We start from the raw sequence: 19,297 nt of genomic DNA on the forward strand, positions 1-19,297 counted from the left end.
AGAGAGAGAGAGAGAGAGAGAGAGAGAGAGAGAGAGAGAGAGAGAGAGAGAGAGAAGAGAGAGAGAGAGAGAGAGAGAGAGGGGGGGGGAGAGAGAGAGAGAGAGAGATGCATGCGCCTGCACCTAAACACACTGTGGAGGCACAACTGCAAGCAATGAGCGAGACATCTCTCCAATGGCAAGCTGCACTAGGCTGTGATTATAAATTTCATCCGTTCTAACTACCGACGCTTATGGAGGAAGAAAAGGGGACAAGCTCTTTTTTACACAAGACGACATCCACGTTACCTTCCTCCGCAGCGAACAGCACATGAAGGGAGGAGGTGGGTGGAGCTATTCAGCAATAGGCGCGCTGTGCATTCTGGGTCCCTCTCCCCCCGGATGTCACTGGTTGCTAGACGCCAGTCGGCTGGCCATCTAGCAACCACTGTAGGTCACAATGAAGCGCCGGCATAGGATCGCAGCGGTCAGCAGAGACACCCGCAAATGACAGGGAAGTGAAGGGCTCACTTTTTACTGATATCAGCGGCCATACATTTTCGGCATCCTTAACCCCTTATTGGCCCAAATTGGATAGTCACATTCTCGGCAGAAATTATCGGTGCTCAAAATTTCGGTGCACCTCTAGTCAAGGCCTTTTTAGAAGTCTGGTCTGGCTTGAGCCAAAAGACACACCGAACACATGACCAGACACTACCACCGCCAAAACAGAGGTGAGCCATCAGAGGAGCCGCATCCAAAGAGGCATCACAGATAAACTGCAGCCCCTGAACCAGCTGGTGCCAGCTCAGCAAAGGCAGGGAGGAGTTGTTCTCCCTCCAGGTCACGGTGTAAGAGCTTAGCCCACTCGGTTAGGGTTTGCAACACCAGGGCAATGGTAAATACCGAACCAGCTAAGTTGTACATAGTGAGAACCACAGCCCCCTCCTTGTGGTCAGCCAGGTCCTTAAAGGCCGGGGACTCTTCAACTGCAATCATGGTTGCCTTGTTTAATCTGGAAAACGGAGGGTCCACCATCGGTGGAACAGTCCACTTCTTATGGCAGCCCCGCGCGGCACCATGAGACTTATAGGGACCCAGGAGGGACACCAGGCCTCAAGGACAGATCCAGGCAGGATGGGGGGCCCTGGTAGGAGCCCCCACCAAGTATAACCCCCCCCCCCTCGCACAATTGATCGTCCGGTCGATGGCGGCGCACCAGCACCCCCCCCCCAATCACCCATTAGCGCCTGCCCCCAGACAACCCAAATAGCTCCAGCGTGGGGGGGGGGGCAGCAAATAGCTCCAGCGTGCGGGGGGGGCAGGATGAGGGACTTGACAAGGGGGGGTGCCTGCGGGAAGGAGGGGAACCCAGCGGCCCCACCGTCCCCAAGGAGGGGCCCACGTCCACCCCAAAACCCTCCAGGGGAGGGGGGGGGGGGACAGCTACTCACCATACCAGGAACTAGGCGGGCACTGCTTCAGACAGAACCTCTCTCCATCAAAATGAGGGGCTGTCGGCCAGGAGGAACGCTGCGACTTGGTTTGAGACCCCGGTCATATGCGACCTCGCGAGGCGTTTCACTCACAGGCCAGCCCCTGTCCAGTGGGATTACGACGCGGCCGACCTAGTGCTCGCTGGCCAGACTGAAATTACCACTGGATCTAGATTATCCTGCCTGTCGCCCAGTCCGGCAGATAACTGTAGATCTCACAGTAAAAAATCAAGGAGAAAAAAAAAATTTCTATCTAAAAAAATATTTGCCAGGACCAAAGATCGCAGCAGGGAAATAGGTCCTTACTCCTGACTAGGCAAAAAAAAAAAACTGAGTGGCTGTAGCAGTGAGAGGCAGTATCTTCCCTGGGACTGTCCATGAATGTAGCCAGAATTCTTTTCTGCCTAGTGTCCTACTCCTGTAGGGGGCAGAATAACCCAATGGTTATGAATACCAGGAGCTGTGTCCGTCAATGAAGGAAAGAGAAACCAAGATTTTTACTCACTAGAGGAAGTGCCTCCACCAGCTATTTAAAGCTGTAAACCTCAGACATGAAATATGAACAATATATCCTTCTATAGTGCATACTTGTCACAATATAGAGCACTAAATGTAATTTCTGTCTGCTGCCTGGTTCCTCTGCTATCAGCATTAATCACTTCTGAAAATTCTTTCTGACACCAAATGAAAAAAATGAGACAGGGGAGGGAGCTCCAGCCGATTGACAGCCACAGCTCTGTTCCTATGTGCTGTGTGGAGGGGGGTGCTCCCTTTCCTCACTGAGCTCTGCAGAGCATAATTTAAGCTCTCTGTCCCCTTTTTTCTGACAGCTCCGACAAGATTTTTAAATTCTTGACTTTGAACAGATGTAGAGAAGACTGCCGATAAACAGGTACAACTTATGCAGGAGCATTTGTTTCATCTGTGTAACACCTCAGGCCAATTACTTTACGTCAAACCAGTTTAACCTGAGTGTGTGTTTATGTCATTACCATTTTCTATAGCCCTGTACACTACGCTCACTAAGAAACATCTACGTTTTTTTTAATTTATCCTCAATCCCTGCTGACACCATCCACTGTGGAAGGGAGTTCCACATCTATTCTAATCCAATAGTGAAGTACCCATTACGCAATTTAAGATTGAACCACTTGTCATCCAACTTCACTATGTGGCCGAAAGTCTTCTTTAGGTTAGTTTTCTCCCAGTGCTAGCATCATCATTCAAAGATCTGTATATTGCAATCATATCCCCTCTTAAGCACCGCTTTCACCAGGGAAAATTAATTTGATCTTTTATAGACATTCCTCATAAGCGAGGCCCTCCAGCCCCCTTATTAGCCTTGTTGCCCTTCTCTGGACTCCCTCCAGTTCTAGAACATCCTTGCTGAGGATTGGCGACCAGAACTGGGCAGCACATCAAGATGTAGCCACACCAGAGTTTTGGAAATGGTAGAATTATAGTTTTATCTCTTGACTAAATACCCTTTTTATGCATGGGAGGAGCCTAACCACATGACGCTGGTGTTGTATGCCATTGGAGGTCGACCATGTTTTCGGTTTGAAACAGATCTACACTTCATCTCTGCAATGTTTATGCTTGTTATATGGGAGAAAGTGTGTGTACCTGTGTGCAGGTTTTATTGGTTTAATAAATGGTTTTAAAAGATGTCTGTGCAATGATTGCCCTTTCGTTTCTCCATGTATATACCTTGGAATCTGTGCCTATGCGACTTATGCGATTGGATCCAATGACCAAGTGCGCGGACATGCATCGCTGTACCAAAATAAAATTTATGTCCTTTCCTCCTTCCCCCCCCCCCCCCCCCCGAAAAACAGCTTTCTTTTGGTGTTATTTTATCACCTCTGCAGGTTTTTTTTTACAAGATTTCCATCTTCCTCTCCGAAAGAACGGCGGTTGGCCATGACTACATGTTCTACCTCTCCAGTGAACGATCGGCGGATCCCAGCAGACGACCTGCTGATTGGCTCCTGCTGTATCAAATCACAGCAGGAGTGGGTCGCCAGTGGCGTGCACCCCAGACCCTGTGCACAAAATCACGTATAGGTACGTGATTTCGCGCAGGAGGGCCGCACTGCCGCAGTATATCTGTGTGGGGTGGTGCATAAGTGGTTAAACAGAGGACAAGATGGCAGCTTCCTTGCCATGTTTACATGTTCTACCTCTCCTGTGAACTATCGGCGGGTCCCAGTAGACATCGCGTCCTCCGGACCTGCTGATTGGCTCCTGTTGTATCAAATCACAGCGGGAGTGGGTCGCTAGAGGCGTGCACCCCAGACCCTGTGCACAAAATCACGTATAGGTACGGGATTTCGCGCAGGAGGGCCGCACTGCAGCAGTAGATCTGTGTGGGGCAGTCCATAAGTGGTTAAACAGAGGACAAGATGGCAGCTTCCTTGGCTGAAAACTATAGGAGGGTTTACTTCCACTTTAGGACTTCATGTACACAGCCTACAATACATGATTTTGCCACGGTTTGTGTTTTCCAGCGCCCAACGGTCAAAACGTTTCTATCCTGAACGCGTTTTTTTTACGTTCAGGAGAGGGAGGTTGAAGCTCCCCTAACCGCAGCAGCTCCTAAACTCTGGTAAAAGCCCATGTGTACATTGACATAGACTTTTAAAGAGTTGAGTTTAGGAGCTTTTGGAATTTTTTTTCACCAAAGTTCCTAAACTCAAGTGTAGGAGCTGTAGTGCACATGAAGCCTAATTTGTAAATTAAGCGTTTACTGTACCAAATGCCTTTGCAAAAACCAGATACACTACATCCATGTGCTTTCTTCTGTCCAAAATACAACTTACCCCCTCATAGAAGGTCAAAAGTTTGGTCTGGCAAGAATGAGCTTTCATAAATCCATAAATGTTAAACATAGAAACAAGTGCTGTGCTAATCTAAGTAATAGTGCAAATGCAAACATGAGTGAAAAGCTACAGTAAGTAGTTGCACATAAATACAAATGTGAAAAATGAGAAAATCATGCAAGGAAAAAAATATGCCAATCAAATAAAAACAGTTCATGAAGTACTGCCACAAAGTCCTAGAACACAAAATCTGGTGCAGCTCTGCATAGAAAACAATCAGCTTTCAGATTATTTTTGCCAAAGTTTGAAGTGTTACTAAACCCAGGAGCCTGCATTCACTAAATCTGGTCTCCCACAGTACACGGAAATGCAATCATTTTAGTAAATAGAAACTGCTAAATACCTTTTATCATTAGCAGTATATAGCAGTCTTGTGACTTGTATAAGTGTTTAGTTAAAGCTTGTAGGTGGAGTTTTAGTTCTACTCTGACTGTCCTTTGACCCTCTGTCTGAACAGGCCCTGTGCCGATCAGATGCACCTTCCCAATAAAAAAATAAACCTCTCTAGCAATACACACCAAACTGAGCATGTGCAGAGTGACTCCAATGGCTCTCTGTCTTATCAGGAGATGCATTGGGGACTGTGGAAGAAGGGGAGGATCAGAGAAGATAGGATCAAACAACCTTTTTACACAATGAAGCAGATTAACCCCTTAGGTCCCACAGTAAGTATAACGATCACACTTAATGGCACCCGAATGGCAGCTCAATTTTGCCGTGATAAATGGCGCTGGAATTGCAAATACTAACATGCAAAGCTCGTCACACAGTAGGAGCTCCTTTTGAGTGTCAGTATCGTGCGTTGCAATTTATTGCGAGATTGCAGTGCCATTAAAAAGTAATGACAGACAAGCGCCCCACAATTTGGATCGCTCAAATGTGAACAAAGCCTTAGTGAAGAAGCTGAAGTGAACTAACAAGTTAGAAACTGATTGACAACCATGCAAAGCTGGACCAAATACGTCATTTTAGAGGCAAACACATTTTTAAGGCTCCACATGTATCCATTTACTGGGCACAACCTAACCTTTTATGGGGTAATCTATTGCATTTGTGTGCACTACAATGAAACATTGAATTTTTTACAGATTTTTTTGTTTAATTAGAATAAATACAAACCATTGTTGGGTATGAGTTCCATATCCCAAGGGCTCATCTTCTCTGCATCACCATTGTCCCAACTGAAAAATACAATAAAATTGTATGAAATAAAGACAACTATAAACCAGACTACACATATTCTTTTACTGAAGCCAGTTAGTGCATTTAAAACTGATGTGCAGGGACAAAAGAGGCCTTTGACCCTTATCTTGAAATTTGAAGCAGAAATTGTTCAAAAGCTGTGTGTCAAAAATCAATGACTTTTTAAAAAGTAGATGAACAATTACCCAGGTATAATCAGCCAGCGTACAATATTGTTATACCAATATGATGAAATAGTTTACAGTTACAGCTTTAAGCACACTCCATATACTGCGGGCAACCCAAGAGTGTTGGGCAGCCAATACACAATTAAATCTTTCTCGTTCAGCCAGAGGGTTTAATCAAAGAAAATCACTCTGTTCCCCCATCCACACACTTGATGTGAACAGGGGAATGACCCCTGCTGAGCTATTTTGTTCTGACAGCAGGGAGACATTCCCACCCTCAGAATACACTGATCAGTACTGCCCACTATAGCCAGGTGGTGCTGATCATGCAGAATTTTTCCAAGAGGTTGGAAGAGCAACTACTGTACAACCAGCCTGTCCATACATGAATTGAAATGTGGCCAGTTCCTGCTAAACCAGCCGAATTTCAATCCGTGTATGGCTAGCTTTAGATGTTTAGCAGAATATGGGTAAAGCTGGATTTACACGTATCTAAATTTGTTCAGTTCTGCAGGAACCAGACAAACTTTGGTCCATATAAAGCCCTCTCTGTTGAACAGTCCAGCTGGAAAACCAGCATTTGATAAGAGCATGCAGCCAATTGCTGCAGCATTGATCTGTGTATTCCAACAAGGCAGAGGGGGGATATCCCCGCTGTCAAAATACAACAGCACAGTAGGAGAGATTCCGGAATCCCCATTCCTTGTGTGGATGTAGGAAACAGTTTTTCAAAATTGTGCATACCCAGCTTAAGACTAAAGCTACTTTAAAATTGATTGACCTATCCAGTCAGGAATAGTCTACACTATATTGTGTACATTAGAACAAGATTACCAAAATCATATTTATTTAAAACAGGTTGGTAAATGGCAGACTGGCTCATGTATAAAATTGCTTACCAGACATTGTAGCACTGGAATAAACTGTCTGGAAACTCTGACTGCAGTGGCTCCTGACTTTCTATAGTTCCAAACCACCAGGCATCATCAATCACTGATCGAAATCTGTCTCCTGCAAATGAAGAATGATACATTTCTTACTGGCATTATATTAAAAATGAAAAAAAGAAAAAACTAATAGCAAAACCTTTCTACTTTGGATCATGTAGACAATTCCTGTCCTATAGCCAAAACAGGAAAGCAGTAGAACTCCCTCCCTAAGTGAGGGAATTTCCTGGTCGTCACTGCGCTAACTAGAACTAGTATCCCAATTGGAAGATTTCCCTTCTATTCCTGTTCTAGTGAGAACCCAAAAAACAGAGTTAAATCTACCAGTAACTTTCCAAGACAAAAATTTTCTACAAACAGACAATTTTAGGGAGGGAATTCTCGCTGTCCTGGACGATTCTCGGAAACCAGAGATGCCGTTAAGTCTAACTTTGGTCCACAGAGGGGTGGGTGCGGTGTCCGTCAATGAACATCAGAGAAATGGAATTTACAGTAAGTCAAAAATCACATTTTCTCTTTCATTCACTAACAGACACAGCTCCTTATCTTCTTAACCATTGGGATGTCCCAAAGCAGTGTCAAACAGAGGTGGGGAAAAAAGGCCAACCATAGCCAACAAGGTAACATGGAGCTCAACCAAAACAACTGGAGCTCACCTGAAAACAATACATCCTCAAAGAGGACCAGTTCCTTTAGACCCCATTCAGACTAGCGCGACTTGTCAGCCTGACAAGTCGCGCTCGGTCGCTCGCAAATTGATTAACACAGGACCGTTCTAATGGGAGCGACACAAGTTGCTCCGACTTAGAAAAAGGGTCCTGTACTACTTTGGGGCGACCTGGGAGCGACTTGCATTGACTTCCATTATGTGAAGTCCCTGCAAGTCGCGCCGAAGTCGCCCCTCGAAGTCGGATCGCCTCAGTGTGAACCAGCTCTTAAACAGCAGCCTGCAAAAACTTGCGGCCAAAAGAAGCATACGCAGATGCCAACACATCCACTTTATAAAACTTTGTAAGTGTGCACAGCCGACAAGATTGCCACCTTGCAAACCTGCATCACTGATGCCTGATGACGGAAGGCCAACGAGGCACTAAGCGCCCGAGTTGAGAGTGTGCCTTAACAGGGAAAGGAGGAACCTGACCCTTAATTTGATAGGCCTGAATCACTGTCTGTCTGATCCATCTGGAAATGGTCGCAGCAGAAGCTGCTAACCCTTTGAGGTCCAACTGTGAGTACAAATAGTGAGTCTCACTTCCTAAAAGACTCCGCAGCTGCCAGGTACACCCTGGTTGCCAAGCCACATCCAGGTAATGCAGAGAAATTTCCTTAGGATGTTTTGGCCTGGGAAATAGGGAAGGAAACACAAGGTGTTCATTCAAATGGAAATCAGAAATGACCTTTGGAAGGAACGGACAGGGACGAAGAACCACCTTCGCTCTTTAAACCAACATGCAAGGTGAACGACAAGACAATGCCGCCAGCTCCGACACCCTGCACGCAAAAGTAATATCCACCAAAAAGGCCACCTTCTGGAACAACATAAGCTGGGGAACTTCCTGTATAACTGACAACACCAATTTGAGGACCCATGGCAGTAATGGAGGCCCCGCACAGGAGGAACCAAGTGTCAAGCTCCCTGGATAACGGTACGCATCAAGGAAAGCGTGGCCAATGGACGTTGAAAGAAAACCGCCAAGGCCGAAACCTGGCCCTTGATGGTACTCAAGGCCAGGCGCTGCTCAACCCCCCCATTGGAGGAAAGCCAAGAACCGGCCCACCGAAAAGTAGCGAGGGAGAACCCCAAAAGACTCACACCACGCAACGTACATCTTCCAAATACGACGGTAGATCTTCCTAGAGGTAGATGTTCTAACCTTTAACAGCATAAGAATAACCGATTCAGACAAACTTCTATCCTTCAGCACCTGGCTTTCAACAGCCAAGCTGTCAAAACCAGCGACTGTAAAGCAGCATGGAAGATTGGTCATTGAGACAGCAGATCTTTCCTGAGAGGAAGTCTCCAAGGAGCATTAGTTACCGGCCATACCCGATCGACGTACCAAGCTCGGCGAGGCCAGTCTTGAGCCATCAGAAAGACTGGAATCCCTTGCTGCCTCGATCCTGCACAGGAGTCTTGGCAGAAGTTTGAGAGGGAGAAAGACATAAATTAGACGATACTGATGCCAAGGAGCCACTAATGCGTCTGCGGCGTCGGCTAGAGGATCCCAAGACCATGCTACAAGCCTCTGTACCCTCCATGGAATGTGTACAGCAGAGAAGGCTGGAACGATCGTTCTGCCCACCTTAGAATGCCGGCTAATTCCTGATCCGCCAGGACACTTCTTGTGCCCCCATGGTGATTGACATAGGCCACTCCATGGCCTTGTCCGATTTCATTTGTACCGGACACCCCTGAAGACGAATTGTCCAATGCTCCAGACAAAGTCTGATTGCTCGGAGTTCCAGTACATTGATCGACAGTCTGGACGACTCCCGAGTGAAAACTCCCTCAACACAAGCTGTGCCGAGGACGCCTCCCTACACGGACAGGCTGGCATTCGTGGTGACAACCGCCCAGTACAGGGGGAGAAGGATTTCCTTGTCGAAGTGCCGGAGAACTAAGCCACCTCTAGAGACTGGATTCTTGTCCCATTTCACCAGAATGTCTTTTTGCAGCAATCTCGTGTGGAACTCTGCAAGCGAAACTGCCTCAAAAGGTAGGCACCATCAGGCCCAGCACCTGCATACAAGCCCGGAGGGATGACCTTCTGTTGGGACAATAAAAGCTGAATTGCCAATTTCTGCAGTTTTTCCAGAGGAAGCAACATTCTGGCTGAGGCGGAATCCACCTAGACAGAACCAGAGCAGACTTCTGAAGGTTCAGCATCCAACGGAACTCCCTCAGAGGTCGCAGAGTAATCTCCAAGGTGTCCATCAGAGGAGTCGGAGACTCTGCTCGCAGAAGATCGTCCAGGTACCCCAACGCAACAATGCTAGCACCGGGGACAACACTTTGTGAAGACCCGAGGAGCGGAGGCAAGAGGAAAGGTAAATGCCACAAACGGAGAATGCTCCTTGCCCACGGCAAATCCAAGGAAGTGCTGGTGACCGGCACCATTTTGGAATGTGGAGGTAAGCGTCGAAGTTGATAGAAGCAAGAAAATCCCTCATATGTAGGGACGCCACTATGGATTGGACTCAATTCGGAAATTCTGTACCCGCAAAAAGCAGTGTAGCGCCTTAGGTCCAGAATTGGACGTACCTTCCCTTCCTTCCAGGAAACTGTAAACAGGTTTGAGTAAAACCCCTGAAAACATTCCAAAGCCAGAACCATCACCCCATGAAGTAACAAGTCTTGCACTGCTCTAAAGTCCCCCCGTAAGTGATCTGGGGACAAGTGCACGTTGGAAGGGAAGAACCCTTCCGGAGAAAAAGACTGAAACTCGATCTTGTAGCCGGACCAAATTACTTTGCGGACCCACTTGACCTATACCAGAAAGGTCCACGGATCTGGAAATCAGCGAAGACGTCCTTCCACTCCAGATACGGGTGAGGGCGCCCCTTCATGAAGAGGAAGCCTTGTCTGGAAGAGCCCCTCGACACTATCCAGACCAGGTGCTCTTGGAACCTCCGGGGGAGGCCCCGAAGGACTTTTATCCCTCGAGGGAAGAAAAAGGCCTCTTATGAGCCGAGAAGAATGGCCCACGTCTACGGCGGGGCTTCTTTCCCCCCGGCTGCCTCCAAACAGGCGATCCCCCACAAAGGGCAGATGAGATAAGGCCTTCTTAGAAGTCTGGTCCGCAGACCAGCATGGTCACCCAGATAAGACGCTGATGGACCACTGCTGATACAGGCAGACTAAAATCAAAGGAGCCGCATCCAAAGCGGCATCACAGATAAACTGTAGCCCCTGGATCAACTGATCCGCAAACTCTGCAAAGGCAGGGATAAGTCGTTTCCCCTCCAGGTCCAGGTGTAAAAGATTAGCCCACTCAGAGTTGCGACACCAGGGCAATAGTAAATACCGTCCTAAGCCGACCCAGCCATATAGTGAAACATATGGCGGGCCCAGAGCCCCTGCTCTCCTATCAACCGGATATTTAAAGGCCAAGGACTCCTCAACCAGAAGTAAGGTAGCTTTATTTAACCTGGAAACTGGCGAGTCCACTACAGGTGGAACTGTCCACTTTTTAAGCAGGGAATCCTTAAAAGGATACCGCATAGCAAAACGCTTAGGGACCACGAGAATGAGTTTTGGACAAACCCACTGTTATGTGACAATGTTGTCATAGTAAGCAGGAAGGGGAACACCCCTGCCACAGTGGACGACCCGTGGTGCCAAAAGGGACCAGCGCCCTCGATGCAGCATCTCCGCCATGTTTAAAATGTCACGCTCTGACACAATCAGTGCATCCACCAGCGCCTTTTCATGCACGGCTAGAGGAGCAGAGGAAACATCCTTACTGTCTGAGCACTCCGGGTGCGTGGACGCAGACCCAGTAGAGTGACTCGCATCTGTGGCGGCCAAAACGGATTCAGGGTCTTATGGACAGATGAGGCAAGGGACGCTATATACTAAGGTCACCCGGAAAAACATAATAATCAGGGGAGGGCCGCCAACTGCGATCCCACAATGGGGACACCAACCCAGGGTCCACGAATGGACCACTTACTGGACCCAGCACCAAAACAAAGGGGTCGCCCTCCGAGCCCCTCCACAGAGGCTCCCACAATAGGAAATACCCCTTAAAAGGGGGTCGCCTGCCTTGACGCGCAGGCAGGGTATCCTGATGGTCGTGCAGGGACCACTGAATTTTTAGAGGGCTGGGGTGGAACTCGGGGGTCCCACCATCCCAGGGAGGGGCCTACGTCCACCCCAAACACCCTCCAGGGGTAGAGGGAGAACTGGCCATACCAGGAACAGGGTGGGCACCGCTCCAGACAGACCACCACTCCATCGGGATGTGGGTGGCTGTCGGCCAGGAGGAACACTGCGACTCAGGCCGAGACCAGGTCGTATGCGCCCTCGCGAGACATTTAACTCGCAGGCTAGTCCTCGTCCAGTGGGGCTATGTCCCGGGTCCGACCTAGCGTGGAGCTAAGGCCTGCGCATGCTCGCTGGCCAGACTGGGGGGGGGGGGGGCCTCCCTCTGGATCTAGATTATCCAGTCCGTCTCCCAGTCCGGCAGTTGAAATTTTGTTCCTGTGAGAATCTACTAACAAAGATAGAAAAAAATCTATTTAAAAGGAAATGGTCCATTTAAAAAGGAAAAAAAAGTGCCAGGACCAGAGATCCAAGCAAGGAACTAGCTACTTACTCCTGACTAGGCAGATAAAAAACTGCCTATAGCTAAGTGTGGGGGTATACCCCCTGGGACTGCCCATAGGCGTCAAGCTATTTCCTGCCTAGTGTCCTACTCCTGTAGGAGGCAGAATAACACAGTGGTTAAGATAAGGAGCTATGTCAGTCAGTGAACGAAAGAAAATATTTTTTACCTTAATGCAGGTAATCATTAATGTAAACAATGTTTTAACTTTAGAACCACTTTAAGGCTGACACCTGCATCTTAAGTGGTTCTGAAGGCTGAGTTTTTTTTTTTTTTACCTTTGTGCATTCTATGCATGAAGATAAAAAAAAAAAAAAAAACACTATATCCAGACACCCCCTCCCCCCCCATACTTTCCTGAAACCAATCGCGATCCAGCGCTGTGCAGGAGAGCAGTGGTTCTTTGGACACAGAGCAGGTAAGTATAACAGGTTTATTTTTGTAAAAAAAAATAAAAAACACGTTAGCTTTAGAAACACTTTCTTAGCCTGACACCAGGAACAGAAAATCTTCCAGATCTTGGAATAGATGGCCTGTACACTTTTTTCCTACTGAAACAGAGGGTCATCATGTAGCCAGAAGCGGACTACATTTATCTGACACTGCAGACTTGTCCTCTGCCTTCCCAGACTGTCTCTACATTCCCCTGGTGCTGGGCTCGGATTACATGCATCATACTCCTGAGCCTAAAAAAGCATTGTGGGAACTGTAGTCTCCTGAACAGACATCACTGAACTGCAGAACTATCCATGAACTACACCTCCCAGCAAGCCATCTGCTCCAGGGGAGAATTGTGGGAGACTATAAAAGGGATCTGTTGACCAGGCCCACACGCTCTTGCTTCCTGGGATCCATCAAGTGTGCACCAGCTGACCGCTGTGAGAGGATCGCGGCCTACCACGCAACTCACAGCATTCGCAGCTCCAGCCCAGGCGGGACAGACACCACTTGCTACACCAGGGGTAACCCCCCAGCAGCATCGTTTATCGAATCAGAGTCGGGTGACTCACTGAATCAGCAGACTACAACCATCTCAGCCCGCTTGCAGTACAGAGTTGACTGGGATCATTCTTTAAGAAGTCATTAAAGATCCACAGGAATGGTGGGAGGGCATTTGCTCAAAATCCAGTTACCAGCCACTAATACATCACCCTGAACACTGTATACCAACACCTTATACTTGGATTGCTAAAAGGATAACCACTAGTGAAAACATGCTGCCCTGCATTGATTGCTTATCCCTGTACCATTCTTTGTTTCTTTGTGCTCCAACTGCCGGTGAAGATAACTGCAAGGCCTTGCATTGTGAACACTGCTATTTTATTGTTCTTAAAGGGGACACGCTATTGGTATCTATATTAATTCATCTCTCATTAGGATAAAGGTACAAGCTGAAAGATCAGGGTTTGCACTTGAGGAAAAATCTGGACTAACAGATCCCTATTTCAATTGTCTTTTCACAAAGAGTAAAATACAACAAATCTTTTAAGATCGCAAAGTGTACATGTGTACAATGAAACAAAAGAAAACCAATATATTTTAAGCATAAAAAAAAATAAAAACATAAAATGTGTAGGTCGTTTGTTGTCGGAGCTAAGCAAAGCTATGATGTCAATAGACGCACACAGAAAGACCTAGAATTGAGCCTGCAGGTGTTCCAGGATTGAGCCTACAGGTGTTCACAGGAAGCAGCTTGCTATGGAGCACACAAAGAAGAGGAAGCTAAGAGCGTCGGCCATGGGACCCCAGAAAAAAGAGGTTCGGTGCTGCTATGCGAACCCAATGCACAGGAGTAGGCAGGTAGAACATTTATTATTTTAGGGGAAAAAAAATAACCTTTACAATCACCTTAAGATTAGTTAGTTCTAGCCTGGAACTTCACTTCTACATCTGCCTTCTACCTGTCATTTGACACCTACTCCCCATGTTCATCTTTTACAGGGCATAAAGGTTCTGCCCTCACCTTTTTACATTTGATATATTTCAAGAGGTTGGTTTTATACTGTGGAAATGTCTCATCCCATGCTGCATTCTTTAGAGCACTGAATTGCCAAGGACGTCCCTTACAATTTGAATTTTCTAAAAGGCTCTTTTAACGCTTTTTATACACTACTGTATTGGGATACACTGACAAATGCAGTTTAATGTGTCCTTAAAGCACTCCTTTTCCTGTGTTCCTGGTTGAGAATGGGCCCCATTAAGAATCATAAAGTAGAGTACAGCTATTTGAAATTCGCTCCTTTTTATGGCTTGTTATTATCGTGTCTAACTTATTTGCAAGTCTATAAAAATGCTCGGTTTTATTTTAAATTAACAGATTAATCACAACATTTTTTTTGCTGAGGCTTCCACCATCTGACACAAAAACTGTCCTGCAATAAAGTGGTTATAAACCTCAGACATGAAATATGAACAAAGCATATCCCTCTACAGCGTGTACTTGTCTCAATTAAGAGCACCAAGTGTCTTGCTTTCTACTGCTTTGTTCTTCTGCAATCACCATGAATAAATTTTGACACGTTTTCCTGACACCAAGAGAAAAAGGACAGGGAAGGGGTCTCAAGCTGACAGCCTCCGCTCTGTTCTTGTGAGCAGTATGATAGGGGGTGTGCCCCTTCCCTCCAATCAGCTCTCAAAACACTCCTCACTGAGCTCTGCAGTGTAACTTCAGTTCACCGCCCCCACCCCCCCTTTTTCTGAACATTCAGAAAAGCTTTATAAATACAGCACTTTGAATGGATATAGAGAGGAGAAAACTGATGATAGACAAATAACCCATGGGTTTGAGAATTTGTTTATCTCTGTGTATCATCTGAGGCCAGTAATTTCACTCTGTATATGTAAGGCTGGGTTCACACTGCCGCAAGGAGCAGCTCACAACAGGGGTCCGGGTGTGTCCCTGTTTACCGGTTCAGGTCCGATTTCAGTCTGAATTTTTGGCTGAATTCGGACCTGAAAACGGACCAGAAGATGCACAGGACTCCTGTGCACTTCATATCGGAGCTGTTCCGGAGATATGTGAACCAGCTTCATAGAGAGCCAGTCAGAGTCTAATGACATGCAAATTGGATGTGGAAAACCCACATCCAATTCGCAATAGTGTGAACCCAGTCTGAGGGATTACAACTACTTTAAATTTCAAGAAGAGACACATGTTAAGTTTGCTGTTCCACTGGTCTGATCAATATCTGGACAATTCAATTCAGCGTTAACATTGCCCTGTTTTTGAGCAATTTTAGTCTCTGAAAGGAGTTCACGATTTTCCTCATACTTTGTTAGAGTGGCTATAACATCCTCCCATAATTAATTCACTATTTGATGCACTCCCAAATCAATTGCATTCTCTCTCACTTTTTCTTCTAGAGTAGTTTCTTGTACATACCAATGCTCCAATGCCTACGTCTTGCTTCATCAAACTGCTGTCGAAGTACTAAAAAGTCTATTACATCTGGCATGTCGTGATACCTGTGAGAAGACAGAATATGATCATAAACTTATACATCCTTCTCAAATCTGAATACATCACTACTTTAAGAAGCTTAATAACAAATTACCTAATTTCTATAAATCTCCTGAGTAAAATGATCTGAATGAACAGGCAATGTTTGCCATTGAAACCAGGGGCTTATTCATCTATTTAGCTTTGTGCATTGCCATGAAATGCAAAAGTCTAATTACTATGGACAACACAAACTGTTCTTTCAGACCTTTCAACAAATTAAATCAATTGTCCGGGAACCTTATAAGAAATGTATTCTATGCCAAATAAATCTAAGAGGCACTTTTTGTTTCAAACAGCCCACATAAATACAAGTGAAATCAAGTCACAAATGCATTCAGACTGGTATTCTTTCTCTATGCTCATTTCACTTACTGTAAAACCAAACAACCTACTCATTTACTCACTTCATCGTAAATGCTCCTCCAGTCAGCTTGCCAGTATCAGGGTCAAGGAAAGCAAGTTTAAGACAACAAAGGGTCGGTAAACCCACTTCATATTTAATTCCAACTATCTTCATAAGTTCTTGCTCCTTTGGGAATCAAAAGCAATTAATTTATGAGTAGAGAATTCCAACATTTAATTTTGGACAGCAAAAAAATAAATAAAAAAATAAATACTCATATGGATGCTCTAACACAAAATAAAACTCAGGATTTAAATATTTTTCTTGATCGTACATCACAGGACAAAGAGGAGTTAATAGTCTTTACTACGTGGGTTATGATGCCACTGTCAGGTGAATCAATACTGCCAAGAAAAAAAAAAAAGGCAGAAGTCCCCAACCAGGCATAATCCCTCCAAGCTCATCTAAGCTATGACTCAGTTTTGTGCGTGTCTCCGAAGGTGATGAATGCTTTTCTGATTATCTCTGAAGATTTCTTATTGGGACTTTGTTCCTAAATTTCCGGGCCTGTTCTTACTAACACCTGTATCCAGGAAGAGTTGGGCCCTATCTTGATTGGTCACTACAGCCAGCGGGATAAGAGAAGCTGTACCCAGATCCCACAAACAAGAGTGCGGATAGCCTGTATTGTCTGCCAGTTGGCGCATGATCCTGTGGGTAGCGACCAACGTACAGCATACCCAATGATCTCACAGGCAGGGTGCTGTACACAGCAGTAATCCTCCTATTGCAAGTACAGGAGCATGTATATTTTGGGGGATGTTGTCACTTTAGTGCTTTAGCATAGGCCGACACCTCGGTTTCTCAGGTAAAAAAAGAGTTCAAATCCAACCACGAATTGGTAGAACAGATTACAACCCTAATAAAGCTGCGGTAAATCCAGGCAAACTCACCAGTATGCTACAGACACATCTAGGATCAGCCCTAAGAGAAATCCTGTGTAAAAAAATTCTTGCTTTTCTGTGACTTCAAGTGTCCAAGAATGCTCTACACACTGCTGATCCAATGAAGCAGCATAATTCTTAGGACAAGGCACAGGAGTCCTTTCAGAACCGTGAAGAACATAGGCGCAAAACCAGAACAGGGAGCAGTGAGAGAAAGGCCTTCTTCCCAAACTTGAGGATCAACCAAGAAAGAGGGGCCTATCCCTAGGTAGACCAGGAGTCATTAAGGCATTCCCTGGACTAGACTGTTCTGCCCCCAAGAGAGCCTAAGATGACACAGGGCTCTCCGCCAAAGACCTTAATGCAGGATCTGAGAAGCTATCAGTTCAGAAGAAATGTTTTCCAGGAAATTGCTATTAAGGGGAACAGTGTAAGTAATTTCTGAGACCCACAGTATTGTCCACAACTGGAATCAGACTACCGCTTCCTGATGCATCTTTCTTGATGGTAAAGACACAGTAATACCTAGATGGTGTCCAACAGTGACTGAACTAGTAGACCTGACTGTAGAAGGAACAACCTGTTCTGGAAATCCAGAATGCAGCCACGTAAAGGATGATTCTCCGAGAGGACCCTCCCAAAAAGATGGAGGGAACAGTCCTAAGCGGGCATCTAAGGGGGAAGGTGAGTGATCAGCCAGAAATGATCTGATCCGTAGGAGGTAGTCACACAAGTCTGCTCAGGAACTAGACCCGCAACAACATAGGGGATTGAGGTAGACCTGAGAGGGGATGGGAGAAAGGGTCGTGATTCTGATAAGAAGCCAGCAAATGATGCCAACCGGTGACTGCGAAGATGTAAAAATAAATAAATAAATAAAAACACTTTAAATAGGTGCTAAGAGCCTATTCATATCTTCACAAAAAAAGTCAGAAAAACACATCTATTTGGAGTGCTAGTGACTTTACATCTTTGCATTTGGATCCAGCATGGGATCAACTGTGGAATTCACTTCAAGCACCCAACATTACAAGGACAATTACTGTGAGAAGTGCAGCTTCTATTTGGACTTAATAGAGCCTACAGGGGACAGACTATAAACCTAATGAGGCAAGACTGGGGCATTTTTTGCAAATGTATAATCCCTGAAAGATTCATCTGCCCAGACCTACTGTGACTGCATTCTTGACAGGTAATCCTAGCACCCTACAATATGGATGCCAAGAAAAGGGGTAGCATTGAGGATTCAAAATATTGTTAGGGTCAACAGCCCTCTAGGGAAGGTGAAGACTGACACTGAAAGCTCCTAAGTACTGTACCAATGATAATCTAACAGACCCCAAGGGAGGGGGATTTCTCAGAGGGCGAGGTAGGTGGTCAGAATAGGGTGCATCTACAGAAGTCGTACTAACAAAACCACTATTGCAGCAGGATCATCCCCTTTGTGTAGACATGTTGCGACTAAACTAATCTCAAGGTATGAGGCAAAACCTCAGGTATTCACAAACCCAGGCAAATGGTAGCACCTGGGTCTAAAGGGCGAGAGGCGGTCAAGTTCACTTTAGATGAGAAGCAGAAATGGTCGGCATTCCATGCGGCTCCCTCTCAAAACAAGAACAGCTGCGATACTTCTAGTATGCTGAATGGCAAGGGGGAAAAAAAGGACAGGGTGGGTGCACAACACTCCTCCTGGTTACAAAAAAAATCTTGGTGAATTGCTTGAGAACTGAGGGAAAAGCTTAAAAAATGTCTAGACTCCTGGTAGTTGAAGAAATGTAATCTCCCAGGAACTAGAAAAAAAAGAGTTAGGTAGAAAGAGGATATCCTGAGCTGGCCTACAGATGTTTGTCATTATCCAGTCCTTCTGCAGGGTGGCAGTAAAACCGGCATGTCTTTATTGTATCTTTCATTAGAAGGAAAAAAAGGCAGGTGCCATAATTAAAAAAAAATAAAAAAAAAAATGCTACTCTACACTGCGTTCTAGACATCTTCAATTCCGTTAGCCTCTTTAAAGTGGAACAAAACACTCAAAGTCAATATGAGCTATTTGTAATCCTTCTGCTGCTAGCATTATTAAAAAGGAAGGGAAATATTTACATTTCCTCATTTGCTTCCTTGTCTCTGGCCTAGGCCAAAATTATGTTATACATCCCAGGAGTCTTCATGGGCATTTTTTTTCTTTCATCTGTTAAGCATACCCTCCTGCTTGCATGCTTGAAGTGTTTGTAAAGCTCTGTGCAATGGTTTTGCACAAAGCAGCCTGGATCCCTCTCTTCTCAGGTCCCTCACTGACTGCCCTCATAGGAAGCTGCTTCCCATGGGGGCACTTGTGCGTGCTCGATCCAGAGCTGGGCTGTTTGCATCTATTTTCAGACATGCAGCACGGCTCGGCCCCCACCCTCTGCCGACAGGTTCAGACTCAGAGCAGCTCTCAGCCAAGCCTGTCAGAGCCGAGAGAGGGGAGAGAAGCTGCTGCAGACGTGCACAGCACTGGACAGAGATCGGGT

The 19,297-nt window shown here is 45.9% G+C and overlaps 1 protein-coding gene across 1 annotated transcript in view; it reads right to left on the reverse strand.

The window, feature by feature from the left end:
• PHIP (PHIP subunit of CUL4-Ring ligase complex) overlaps positions 1-19,297 on the reverse strand; it is a 286,169-nt gene that overhangs the window by 105,818 nt on the left and 161,054 nt on the right. Inside the window, 4 exon segments of the mRNA XM_082249792.1 lie at positions 5,477-5,538; positions 6,627-6,738; positions 15,384-15,466; positions 15,908-16,032. Of these exon segments, the coding sequence (XP_082105918.1) occupies positions 5,477-5,538; positions 6,627-6,738; positions 15,384-15,466; positions 15,908-16,032 (382 nt within the window).

The sequence above is a fragment of the Pelophylax lessonae genome (assembly GCF_965119305.1).
Source record: "Pelophylax lessonae genome assembly, chromosome: 3".
Classification (NCBI taxonomy): domain Eukaryota; kingdom Metazoa; phylum Chordata; class Amphibia; order Anura; family Ranidae; genus Pelophylax; species Pelophylax lessonae.